The sequence below is a fragment of the Lontra canadensis genome, unplaced genomic scaffold (assembly GCF_010015895.1).
Source record: "Lontra canadensis isolate GAN:19392208 unplaced genomic scaffold, GSC_riverotter_1.0 scaffold163, whole genome shotgun sequence".
Taxonomy (NCBI): domain Eukaryota; kingdom Metazoa; phylum Chordata; class Mammalia; order Carnivora; family Mustelidae; genus Lontra; species Lontra canadensis.
Window position 1 is genome coordinate 618,866 of NW_022631157.1, and position 13,447 is coordinate 632,312.

The following is a 13,447-nucleotide window of genomic DNA, read 5'->3' on the forward strand; positions in this document are numbered from 1 at the left end:
TCACTATGGTCAAGTAAGTTGCTAGAACCTCAGCTTTCTCTTCTATTAGATTGTACTGGCACAGATCAGCCTACTGATCCAAAGCATTGTTAATCATTTACCATGCACAAAATGCCAGGGCCTGGGTTAGATGTTGGAGTAACAAAGATGAATATTGGGTCTTGGATGGGCAAGGAAAACATATGAACAAACAGTTCTAGAGGATGGAGAATAGAGGACAAATTAGAAGGCAAAATTTGTTAAGACACGAGGACAACTGGATACATGAGGAGCTTGTGAAAATCATATGAGTGGATGTTAAGGTAACCTGAAATTTTACACCCTCTCCCATCTTATCTTTCTTTATAGAATTACACCCTAACAACACACTAAAAATAAGGCTAAGTTTCACCACAGCCTCGAACCATCATCTTATGTTTTCTCCTTTTCTGTGTTGCACGTTCAGAAGGGGCACAGAGAAAAAGAAGTCAGTTCAGTTATGCCAATACCTCTCCAGAAGGATAACCACTAATAATTTAGTTCCTAGCACTGGCTCCATGGGAAAGATGCTGTACTAGAGATGCCAAATATCTAATTCCATTTTCTTCCCCTCTAATTCATCAGCCATTATGGCTGAAACCAGCTGGGCACAAGGTATCAGAACTAGATAAGAAGTTCATATTTCTCAGTCAAGCACAACAGAATCAATTTGAATGAAAAAACAGAATGCTTAGAAATATGCCCTAAATACTTCATTTGGGAAAAAGTTTTTGTCAATTCCCCCAGCATTCACAGATATTACTTTTTCCAAGACATGCCAGTCCATTTTCTGTTCGTTTTGCAAGTTTATAAGCCACGTAGCAATGTAGGAGTGAGTGGGCGCCAGTGCTGAATCACGAGGATGGGAAGGGTTATAAAGAGTCCTCCATTAATGACTATGATTAACTGTCAGTGAAATGAAGCAAGGATGAGCTTCTGGACCTGGATGAGGGGCCCTAAATTATATGTCACAGTCATCATAAGCCAAGGGCAGAGTGCTGGTCACCACAATAGAGTTGACTAGGCTGGCTTGGCCATTTGAGTCCTGTTCTGTAAGTTTTTAGCCAGTGGGAAAAAAGCTGTGATCATCAGTCAGCAACGTTAATTAAGTATGCACAATGTGCAGTGCACTATATGGTGAGCACGCGGGGATTATATAAAAGAAATCCCGACCTGAAAAATAATTAGTTTGAATTGAATGAACTCTCTAACATAATCTATTAAATGTAAGATATGGTTCCTGTCAGGAGACAGAACCACTTTCACTTTAACGAAAATATTACATGCATTTCTGTCACGGTTAGTTGGAGCAATCTGAGGAAAAAGGAAAATCTAAACCTTAAAAGAGATGAACAGAAGGACTAAGGGCTGATAATAGTGTTTTCAATCCTACCAGTAAGTCAGTGCCTCAAAAAGTATCTATTTTCTTTTCTTCTTTTAAATATTTTATTATTTTAGAACAAGTGAGAAGAGGAGAGGGGGAGGGAGAGAATCTCACACAGAATCTGTGCTGAGCGCAGAGCCCAATGCAGGGCTTGATCCCACGATCCTGAGATCCTGAGATCATGACCTGAACTGAAATCAGGAGCTGGCGGCTTCACTGATTGAGCCACCCAGGTGCCCCATGTATCTACTTTATTTTTTTGTTTTATTTTTAATGATTTTATTTATTTATTTGGCAGAGAGAGACACAGTGAGAGAGGAAACACAAGCAGGGGGAGTGGGAGAGGGAGCAGCAGGCTTCCTGCTGAGCAGGGAGCCTGATGCAGGGCTCAATCCCAGGACCCTGGGATCATGCCTGAGCGGAAGGCAGACGCCCAAAAACTGAGCCACCTGGGCGCCCCTCCCAAGTATCTACTTTAAAAGATACTTGGGTCCTGGCAACTAAGATTGCATTCATCCAAGATTCTGAGCTGTAGAAAAGAAACAAACAAACAAACAAAAATACCGAACACCACTCCCTCTTTGCTCATAAATCAAAGGGCTGAACTTGATTTCAATCTCTCAATTCCAAGGATGGGCATCTGACCCAGGCTTGGCCAATCAAATGAAATATTCCCCTGAACACCTTTGACTGACTCTGGGAAAGATACAGGTTCTAAAACAGAAGATAGCCAACGGACTGGCTAATCCAACACATACCCACCCCAGTCCTCTTCTCCTTTACCTACCTTTATTACAGAAAATAGGAAACACTCATTTTTTTTTTTTTTAAAGCTTGTTTAACATCTGGGAGGTTACATATTACACAGTTCTAGACAATGACATAGAAGCAGAACCTTGCTAGGCAGGCTTCTGGAAAAATATCCTTTCCTAATAAAAGGGACAGATAGCACTAGTGTTCCCTCTTTCCTCCACTTTCTTGCTAGGAATGTGAATACGATTTCAAGCTACAGTCATTTTGTGGCCAGGAGGAGATAAGCTAGAGGGTATGAAATCAATATTCCTCAGATGGCAGAGCAGAAAGAAAGAAAAAAAACCCTGGGTCCTTGATGACGTAAATTGAGCAGCTATACCAGCTCCAGACTGCAAACTTCTGGACTTCTTGATATGAGAAAAAAATGAACCCTTATGTCTTTAAACCATAATAAGCAAGATTTTCTATTTCTCATAACCAAACATACTCATAACTGAATCAGAGACCTTCCAAATATTTTTTCTAGCTCTTTCCTGAAGGACTGATACGCTAGTAGAACATAGGTCTGGACCACTGGTTCCATTTTTACAAACACACAGGGGAAAAGAAAGCTTCTCTGAAAATGAAGCCAACACACAGGAAAACAAAACAGAGAAGAATCAGATTCCTGGCTCGGAACATCACTTGACTACTTAAATCCAGCAAAGACTGAGTCAGCTGTAGATCAACAACTTCATATGAAAAGTGCTATGAGCCAGTAAGTTCCCTTTTTTGCTTAAGCCAGTTTTAATTGAGTTTCACCGAAAAGAGTCCTGACAAACTGTCTGGGAGTATGTGTGTGTGTGTGTATATATATATATTTTTTTTTTTTAAATAAGATTTTAATTTATTTATTTGACAGAGAGAGATTACAAGTAGGCAGAGGGGCAGAGAGAGATGGGGAAGCAGGCTCCCTGCCGAGCAGAGAACCCAATGCGGGACTCAATCCCAGAACCCTGAGATCACGACCCGAGCCAAAGGCAGAGGGTTAACCCACTGAGCCACCCAGGCACCCATGGGAATATGTTTATTAATCAAGCACACAAGAAAATTAATTTGAGACAGTAATCTGTACTCTAAGAAAATAGCCAATTAGATTCTCCTTATGTATATGTATGGTTGTATTTTTTAAGAAGTCCCAACAAACAATAGGACATATTTTTGTTTATATAAATATATATAAATAAACAAAATATGTCTGGGAAGATATTCTCACATTAATCTAGAGGTGACTGGGACAGTATGGGGGGTAGCTATGGATGACGAACTGTAAAATTTTTATTTTACATGTACTCACATTACTTGCATATGTATAAATGAAATTAATAAAAAAAATCTGCTGTGAAGGTGTATGTGTCAGGCAGTGTATACTGGCTAAGAACATAAGTTTTAGAAGTAGAAAAACCTACTTTTGAGATCTGGCTTATGACCTTAAGCTTATTATTTGACCTCAGTAATCCTTCATCTCCTGTTTGTAAAAAGGAACAAATGGTATATAGTGCTGTGAGGGTTTAATGAACTAATGTATAAGAAGTGGTTGGGACAGTGACTAGTATATAGCATACTTCTAAATATTGTTAGAAATAATTATTAATAGTATAGAATGGCTATTTCCATCTAACTTTGAGTAGCTACTTAAGTGGGAACTACTTGAAAAAAGTTTTTCTTTTTATAGTCCAAACTCAAAAACTTGTATTGACATCTTAGAAGTATTCCTCATGAGTTTCTATATAGTTTACCTAACTCCTATATCCAGTAATCTAGTATAAGTACAGTAAGGTATATCTTGCCCTGGGAAGACCTCTAATAGCCTAAGCAGCTTCATTAAGAATTCTGAGTCCTGGGTGCCTGGATGGCTCAGAGGGTTAAAGCCTCTGCCTTCAGCTTTGGTCATGATCTCAGGGTCCTGGGATGGAACCCCGCATCAGGCTCTCTGCTCAGCAGGGAGTCTGCTTCCCCCACCGCCCCCCCCCCCTCTCTGCCTACTTGTGATCTCTGTCTGGCAAATAAAGAAATAAAATATTAAATAAAAAAAGAATTCTGAGTCCTTTCTAAAAGTTAGAGGCCTTTTCTCTGTGCATGCATTTTTATCTCATTTAATTAGTAATGTGTTAATACAGCTCATTCTGCCTTGTTCATATACTTATCTATAAATTTATCTACAGGTTTTTGTAAAGAACTTTCATCATGGTAGCACATAAAAAGGACTGAACCTTATCTAATGCCTTTTTTGCATCAATTGAGATAATCATGATTTTTCTCATTTAAAATGTCAAAATTCATTAATAGATTTTCTGTAGGTGAATTGTCTTTGGATCCCTGGAACAAACTCCATTTGATCATAATGTTGTATATATTTAAAAAAAAAAGATCACAAGCTATAGCTACACCATGTTAGGGTGGTAACTTTAACCAGTAATATTTATTAATATTTACTAAATGTTTAGAATGCCAGACACTATTCTATGCTTCCTGGCATGCACTATCTCTTTATCATCATAACAGTTTAATGAGGTAAGAACCATTTTTATTCCCATTTTATAGAAGAATGAACTGAGGCACACAGAGGTTAAATAATTTACCCAAGATCACAAAATGAGTTACCAGTTGAGGCAGGATTCACATTCAGTCTGTCTGAAAACTGTAGCATACAACTCCCGGAACACCATCAACATTCTGTGCACTGCGCTAAGCCTGACACTGCCACCGCAGCCTGCACTCTTCATCACTACAGACCAAAGAAATAAACGAGCATATATCTGCTGTGGGGCGCTGAGCTAAGAACTATGCTCTTTGCAGAACAGTCATCATGTACAGAACTACACAAGCTATAGTGTCCATACTGGATTTGGGACCAAATTCATCTTTTAAAGTTAAAAAAAAAAAAAAAATCCAAGTGGCTACATACCAATATACTTGGGCATGGGTATGTATGTGTCTTCCGATCTCAGCTCTAAACAGGTATAACATGAATGGAGATACCTTCAAACAGCTGCTAACAGGCCAACAAGAGGCATAAAAGATATGCATCATGGGGTAAGGGAAGGAATAGAGAGTGGAAAAGGGAAAAGTAGAGTCTGAATGATGGTCTAAGTAAAGAGCTTCAAGGGTCTGCTAACCTTTCTTGAGAGCACTAGTGGTATACAGATCAACTAGCAAATGTAGATGAAAACCTGAAGTTCTATACTGGGGAAAAACTGGAACTAAGTAGTGTGCTAAGTTCATTTACATTTAATTACATATGGTAGGCATAACTTACTCTATACCAGTCTACCTGGGTTGCTGCTCAAAGACCATGAAGAGTTGACTCAGGAGACCATTTCTAGCCCTGGTTAAAAGCATCTAAAGATAAGACTTAAAAGTTCTGGGGTACTTGTGTGGCTCAGTTGGTTAAGCATCTGCCTTTGGCTCAGGTCATGATCCTGGGATCAAGCCCCGTATCTGGATCCCTGCTCAGTCAGCTTCTCCTTCTCCTTCTGCCCTTCCTCCCTGCTTATGCTCTCTCTCTCTCTAATTAATAAATAAAATCTTAAAAAAAAAAAAAAGACTTTAAAGTTTTGTGTAAAGAGTATCTAGCCTTTGAGGAAAAATGGTCACCTAATTTCTTTCCACCCTACCAGTCTTCTCTTCAAAACCAAAATACTCCAGTAGCTGATTTAAATTTAGTGGTAGCTGTGGTGCTCTCTTAAGACCATCACAAAACTTAATGATAAACAAAATAAATTCTAAGAGGCATTCTTGTTAAGAGGCCGGTTCATGTAAAAATGTGTAGGAAAAAATTCTGCTTAACATCTTTTTTTTTTTTTTTTTTAAAGATTTTTATTTATTTATTTGACAGACAGAGATCACAAGTAGGCAGAGAGAGAGAGGGAAGCAGGCTCCCAGCTGAGCAGAGAGCCCGATGCGGGGCTCGATCCCAGGACCCTGAGATCATGACCTGAGCCAAAGGCAGAGGCTTTATTTAACCCACTGAACCACTCAGGCGCCCCTCTGCTTAACATCTTAACCTACTTAACTAGTTAAATAAACATAGGACTTTATATTTTCCTTTCTTCCCTCCTTTTAGACAGTAATATGATACTTAACTATTTTTTATTTAATTGAAAATTTAAGGTTTTTACAACTAACAGGTTTTTAAAAAATTTCTAGAAGGAAAAGGACTCACTTGCCAGGAATGCTCAAAGGAGAGCACAGATACCTTCGGTGCAGTATGTTACCATTTTGATCTGTTCTAGAAGGCAGGGAGGAAACTCCTTAGGAAGCCTTGCTCTCTCAGCTGCACTTCAGCAGCTCTGACACAAAGGATTAATTAGCTGGCAACCATTAGCAATAGTTAAAATTCCTCTAGAGATGGAAGGGTGGCACCAGGGTATGAGATCTTAATCACATTTCATTACTGGCTACATTTAGCCAGGAAAGATTTACTGACCTAAGGTCAGGAAAAGAGGAAAATTATTTTGCTAGTTCCAAGGACACATTTACAATGAAGTATTGATAAATTACTTTAATATTCCTGATAATGGCCAATAAATAGAACATAATAGATCTTTTGAATTCCTTCCATTAATACAGAACCTTCCTCTAGGTTAAGACTTACTGTGTGCTCTTCTAAGAGAGTTAGGGCTCAAATTATTTCACAGTTTATAAACTAAATACAACAGAAAGATATAACCAACAGGGGTTATTTAAAATACCAGCATCCACATCTCTGTTTTTCTAGTTCAGACTGGTTTTAGAAGAGAACACACTTAACCCATTGCCCCCTCCCTATGATGTGAAAATGGGAGCTTTGGAGTCACACTGGAATTAGAGAGAGAAACTGCAGGGGCAAGGCATAAGGCCCTGCCTAAATGTCTGGCTGGTAATTTGAGAGGAGTAGCAAACTCGGCTACTCAGATCAATCAGATGTAATGATCAACCAGAGCATAAAAATGACTAATTTATTTTTTTTTATTTATTTTTAAAGATTTTATTTATTTATTTGACAGAGATCACAAGTAGGCAGAGAGGCAGGCAGACAGAGAGGAGGAAGCAGGCTCCCTGCTGAGCAGAGAGCTCAATGCGGGGCTCGGTCCCAGGACCCTGAGATCATGACCTGAGCAGAAGGCAGAGGCTTTAACCCACTGAGCCACCCAGGCGCCCCTATAAATGACTAATTTAAAAGAAACCAAGGCAGAGCCCATGAAAATTAGTTGCCGAGTCTTTCTGTTCAAGCCTTCTTTCTGTTTCAGTTTGCTGTTCCTAGGAAAACTATTTCCCTTGCTCACTCTTCACATCAGTAAGCTGTTCTGTCCAAAGTAGATTAGGAAAAGTTCTCCTTAAAAATGCTGCTTATGTGGAGATAAAAGCCATCTTCTTGTCTTTCTCAGCAGTGACTTATCTGGTTACAAGCAATATTGATCAGTGCAAATCTGGCAATCTCTTCTTCATACTTCCTTTCTACAAGCATTCAAACATGGTTCTGTGTGAGTGGTAAGCGTGCAATAGAATCAGCCTCATACTCCCGGCTGGAATAAGAGAAACCAGGTATTTTGGCTCAGTATTCAGAAAAGACATCTTGATATACATGGCACTGAAGTGAAAGCTCCACCCCAGTAACTTTTCCCAGACACATCAGAGACCAGGAGACAAAATGCCAGGAGTCATTTCTTAGCAACAGTGCTACAGAAGTATTTACTCTCTCCCACGGCATTGGGAATGATGATATTTTATTTGGGTTGACAAATATTTAGCAATTTCTTATTTATCACTGTGACCTAAAAAAATAAATAAAACCTGTAAGTCATGTTTTTGTTTAAAAAGTCTCAAGTCATTATTCTGTTGGAAGAGAAGTCCTGCCCAGGTGGTTACCAACTATAGGCCCCGCCCTCTCATTTACCTGTTTATGAGGGCCCCTGAGTATGTGCGCCTTAGCGCCTTCACAAGCCGTCCTCATTGCTTCCAGCGATGGTGTGCCCAAAAGATCCGTGATCAAATCCAGCTGCAAGGAAACATGAAATACAGACAGATAGTAAGAGCTCATGGAAACAACTTTCCATTACTCTTAAATCACTGCCCTTAGAGACGAGGACAAAATGTAGGGAGAAAACAAGTCTTTAAGGTAAGTTCCAGATTAACTGATAGGAGCCCCTACTTTCACTTTCTGGACTATTAAAAAAGCCAGAAAAATGTTTTTATTAGGAACCCATAGGATAGAAATAAAATACGTTTTGGCAAGCAGGGCATTCTAAGGCTATAGTAATAGGAATCTGCATGTACCTGCCCTGGGTCTTGATAAGACAGTATCTATGATCCTTGCGGGGTGAACTGCTCTTTTGCACATGGCTAATGAGTCTTCTTTTCAAACAGTTAATGAATGGATTCTGATGCTTCGAATGGATTTAGGCTCATCAAGGAGTTAATCCATAAATCAGACAGCTGTGACTCAGTAAATACTCAGAACTTTTACATCTGAAATGAAAGCTAAGCTATTGATGTTTGGGCCTGTACACATCATTTACATTCTAGTTATTCTAGAAATCTCTTACACTGGCAGAAAATGGTGGTTCTTAGAAAAAACTGTAACACTGCATAAGACCACCTTAGTCAGCTGAGCATGACAGAAAATGGTCTTCTCAAGTCTTGGTAGATAGGAAACCACCTTCACAATTTTCTGTGGTGTGAAAACTGTTCTAACTTCATAACCTAATTAGCAATAACATGTCATTCAGATTCCTCCAGGATGGGAAATTCTTACCTACAGAATACTTCTTTCCCTTGTACTGGGATTGCCAGATATAAAGCCCTATTTTCTGCACTTATCAAAACTATGAAGTTTAGGGTGCCTGGGTGGCTCAGTGGGTTAAAGCCTCTGCCTTCGGCTCAGGTCATGATCCCAGGATCCTGGGATTGAGTCCCACATCGGGCTCCCTGCTCAGAAGAAGCCTGCTTCTCCCTCTCCCACTCCCCCAGCTTGTGTTCCCTCTCTTGCTGTCTCTCTGTCAAATAAATAAATAAATCTTAAAAAAAAAAATTTACTTGAGAGAGAACATACACTTGCGTGCGTGTGCACGTGTGTGCATACATACACACACATGGTGGGAGGGAGATGGAGAATCTTAAGCACGATGTGGGGCTGATCCCACAACCCTGAGATCATAAGCTGAAGTCAAGTCAGATGCTCAACTGACTGAGCCACCCAGGTGTCCCGAACAACCCCTTAACTTTTATTAAACTTTTCTTTTTCTTTTTTTCTCTTTAAAGATTGTATTTATTTGACAGACAGAGATCACAAGTAGGCAGAGAAGCAGGCAGAGAGAGAGAGGGGGAAGCAGGCTCCCCTCCAAGCAGAGAGCCCGATGTGGGGCTCAATCCCAGGACCCTGAGATCATGACCCGAGCTGAAGGCAGAAGCTCAAACCACTGAGCCAACCAGGTGCCCCTATTTAAGCTTTACTGTAAGGTAGACATGTCTCATGTCCAGACATGATGGGTCTTACAGGTAGTCCATTAAAATCTACTTACTAAAAAAAACAAATAGTAAAGTGGGTACTGTCAATAGTACCCAACATTATTACTATATATGATAATTTTTTATCATCAGGATCAATTTTTAAGATGTAAACTTGATAAAAATAGACTGAATGTATAGCAGAGAAATAATTTCAAATGCTGATCATAGCAGATACAGTTTCTAATGTATCAGTTAATTCTTTTCTAGAAGAGCATAAAAGAAATTACTCCATTTTGGGTCAAGTGCAGGTATTATTTACAAAGATACACAGTAGTCAGGGTGATTTTTAAAAATGTGATCAATCAAGTCATAACACTCCCTTGCTCAAAACCTTCATACAGTGGCGCCTGGGTGGCTCAGTGGGTTAAGCCTCTGCCTTCAGCTTAGGTCATGGTCTCAGGGTCCTGGGATCGAGGCCTGCGTCGGGCTCTCTGCTCAGCAGGGAGCTTGCTTCCTCCTCTCTCTCTGCCTGCCTCTCGGTCTACTTGTGATCTCTCTCTCTCTCTGTGTCAAATAAATAAATAAAATCTTCAAAAAAACAAAAACAAAAACCTTCATACAGCTTTCCATTACAGTTTGGACAGAATAAAATCCAAAGTCCTTATCCAGTCACCATGGTCAGGCTCGCTCTCTCTCTCTCTGACCTGGTCTCCTACGATTTCTCCCTGGATCATGCCATCCCTCCAACGGGCTACATTTGTTCCTGCCTCAGGAGCTGAATTATGTTGGTTGTCCTTTTCCTGGAACTTACCCAGTATCTCGCTCCCTCATTTCACTTGAGCCACTCTTCAAACGTCATCCTTTCAGAGAATCCTTTAGCACTGCTTTGCCCTAGCATCATTTCCTATCCCTAACCTGGTTTAATTTTTCTTCACAGAATTTATCATTACTTAGCTTTATATTTATTCGTGTACTTATTTATTTTCTGTCTCATGTGAAAGTTGCACAAAGGCGAGAACTAACTTTGTCTTATTTACCGTTGCATCCCGAGCATCCTGGCATCACTTTCACAGCCACTAACACTTGTTGAGAGCTCACTATGTGCCAGGCCTCATTTTCAGCCTATTACTTTTAATCTGCACAACAATCCTCAGAATGGTTTAATCTGCCCAAGAATTAATAGATAGTAAGTGTCAGAGCTAGGATTTGAACCCACCAATTTGATTCTGAAGACTAAGCACATCATTGTTACGTTATTCTCATGCAAACACTATTGCTAAGATTTATGGATAAAAAAGTACTTAGGAATTATCCCAAGAAAACATGGAGGGTAACAAATTCACTCTTAGGGCAGATAAAGTATCACAAATGGTTTCCTAAAGCTACGTTTTAATAAGCTTCTATTGTTCTCTGCCATATTTAAATACGTTAGCTCCAAAATAAAGGTTAGAAATGTTCTTAAATGTTCAGATTTAAGGAAATCAACCCTCACAATTTATATTCTAAGCACAAAGTGTAAGTACATGAAGCCATCAAATACATTTTCAGGTCTGACCCATTCAGTCAGAAAGAACAGAGGCCCTCTAACTACAGAAGATCACACCTCTGCAAATTGTTACAGCAGTCAGCTGCTATGCATCCGTGCATGTGATAAAGTCAACACTCCCTCTAATAGGTTCGTAAGTTACAGAATGAATCTCTCTGTCATCTTCAGCTTCCAACTTTCTGAATTTTAAGTGAACCTCAATTTGGCGAAAGCAATTTAGACAGTACAACGAATAAGCCCAAGACACGTGTGCAAGACAGTTTTTCCTTTAAATCTGTAATAGAATTGAAAGCTACTAAAGCCTAAAGTAAAATCATACCTGCTGAATGGGACTTTGTGCCTGAAACAGTATTCTTCGTCCTAGTAGTTCTGCAAAGATACATCCGACAGACCAGATGTCAATAGCATTGCTGTAATGACGACTGCCCATCAGGATTTCCGGAGCCCGATAATACTGAGTAACAACTTCCTGAGTCATATGACGGGATTCATCTAATTCCTCCACTCTGGCCAATCCAAAATCACAAATCTAAATAGAAAAGATTATCAAAATATTGTAAGAGACAAATATATTTACAGATATACAAAGTAAAACACAATAAGCAAAAAATCAGAATCTTGATATATCTCTGAACATTGAAAAGTTTTCAATCACACAGGTATTGTTATTTGTGTCAATATATGATTTGCTCTTATTTGTAAAAGAGGAAAAAAGTCTCAAACTTCCTTATTTCTACATAAAATGATATATCTTAAAATGGGTGGCTCAGTTGGTTCAGCGATTGCCTTTGGCTCAGGTCATGATCCTGGGGTCCTGGATAGAATCCTGCATTGGGCTCCCTGCTCTGCAAGGGAGCCTGCTTCTCTCTCTCCCTCTGCCTGCCACTCCCCCTGCTTGTGCTCTCTCCATGTCAAATAAATAAAATCTTAAAAAAAAAAATTCTTCTCGCTCATCTTTTTAACTGATAAGCAAAGCAAAAAGACAGCTCAATGCATATTTCTAGGTTTAATGTAGAAACCAAACTATGTATTTTCAAGGCTTATCAAGGAATTATAGGGAAAAAAAGGGGGGCCTATCTTAAAGACCTCCTGAGCTATGTTCACCATCTTTATGGAATACACATAGTAAAATTTCTTTACATCTATGGGTTTCAAACTGAGTCCTCAACTTCCCATGTACCTATCTATTTAAAATACTACTCACACTCAAATACATATGTCAAAATGTACTACACTGTAGAATACCAATGTTACTAGTTTCACTCATTTCTTTGTGCTGTAAGTATTTAACTGAATGCCTCTTATGGTTTGGGTAGTATGCTAGAGCCCAGTAACACAATAGTAAATGAGAACGATTGGTTAATTTATATGCAGACCTGGGAATAAATCTTTTCTTGTTATTTCGGTTTCATTGAAAAGGATGCTGAGGTTGCAAGGTGAGCTGTTGGCAGACAGCAGCAGCACCACCAGCAACTTCTGCTTATTTTCAGGAATTTCTCATATTAAGAAAATTAGATTTTCTTAATACTGGGCCACCAAAAAAAAAAATGTGGAAGCACTGAGGTTAAGATAAGAGAGTAACGGCTTTCCAAACTCCAGCATCCTCACTGATCAACTTCATGAGTCAATATTATAAGTGATGAACTAACACTGTTTTCTAAGTTGAGGTTGCAGCATAAGATTTTATTTGAAAAAAAGGGTCTGGCAGCTTTAAAAAATGTTTGAGAACCATACCAGAAACGAAAAACAAAACAAAACAAACCAACCCCAAAACTCTAAGTTGCTTATCAAATTCTCCCAAAGGCTAGTGTTCAAATAACACATATTTAAAAAACTCTCTTCCTTGGCCATGATGTTTTAGGGTATCTTTTAAAACAAAACAAAAACCAAAGAATTTAAATCCATTTTCCTCTATCTTTATTGTATTTATAGTAAAAAAACAAAAAACAAAACAAGAAAAAACAAGCAACCACCCACCGGACAGGAAATGTTTTCTGTTATAAAGCAAGTCCTTTGTTAAAAAGACCAGTCTGTCTGGAGTCATTTTTGGCAATTTATCTGGAAGACAAGCTAAACCCAAAGTAAGAAGCTTATATGATCAGATAACCAAAAAGATAATGAGATTTCCAACAAAATTATCCATTTTGTGCTTAATAGGAAACAAAATATATTCAGAATATGAAAGGATACTAATTTAAAAGAAATGCTTTATCATAGTTATTTTTGATGAATTTGTACATTTGAGAAGATAATCAGTGTCTGTAGCTTGGAACTCC

General features: G+C 38.9%; 1 protein-coding gene across 1 annotated transcript in view; it reads right to left on the reverse strand.

The window, feature by feature from the left end:
• Positions 1-13,447, reverse strand: part of NLK (nemo like kinase) — a 163,840-nt gene that overhangs the window by 13,438 nt on the left and 136,955 nt on the right. Inside the window, exons 6-7 of the mRNA XM_032845389.1 lie at positions 11,491-11,700; positions 8,073-8,174 (exon numbers count right to left, since the gene is read on the reverse strand). Coding sequence (XP_032701280.1) covers positions 8,073-8,174; positions 11,491-11,700 — 312 coding nt within the window. The remainder of the gene's footprint in view (positions 1-8,072; positions 8,175-11,490; positions 11,701-13,447) is intronic.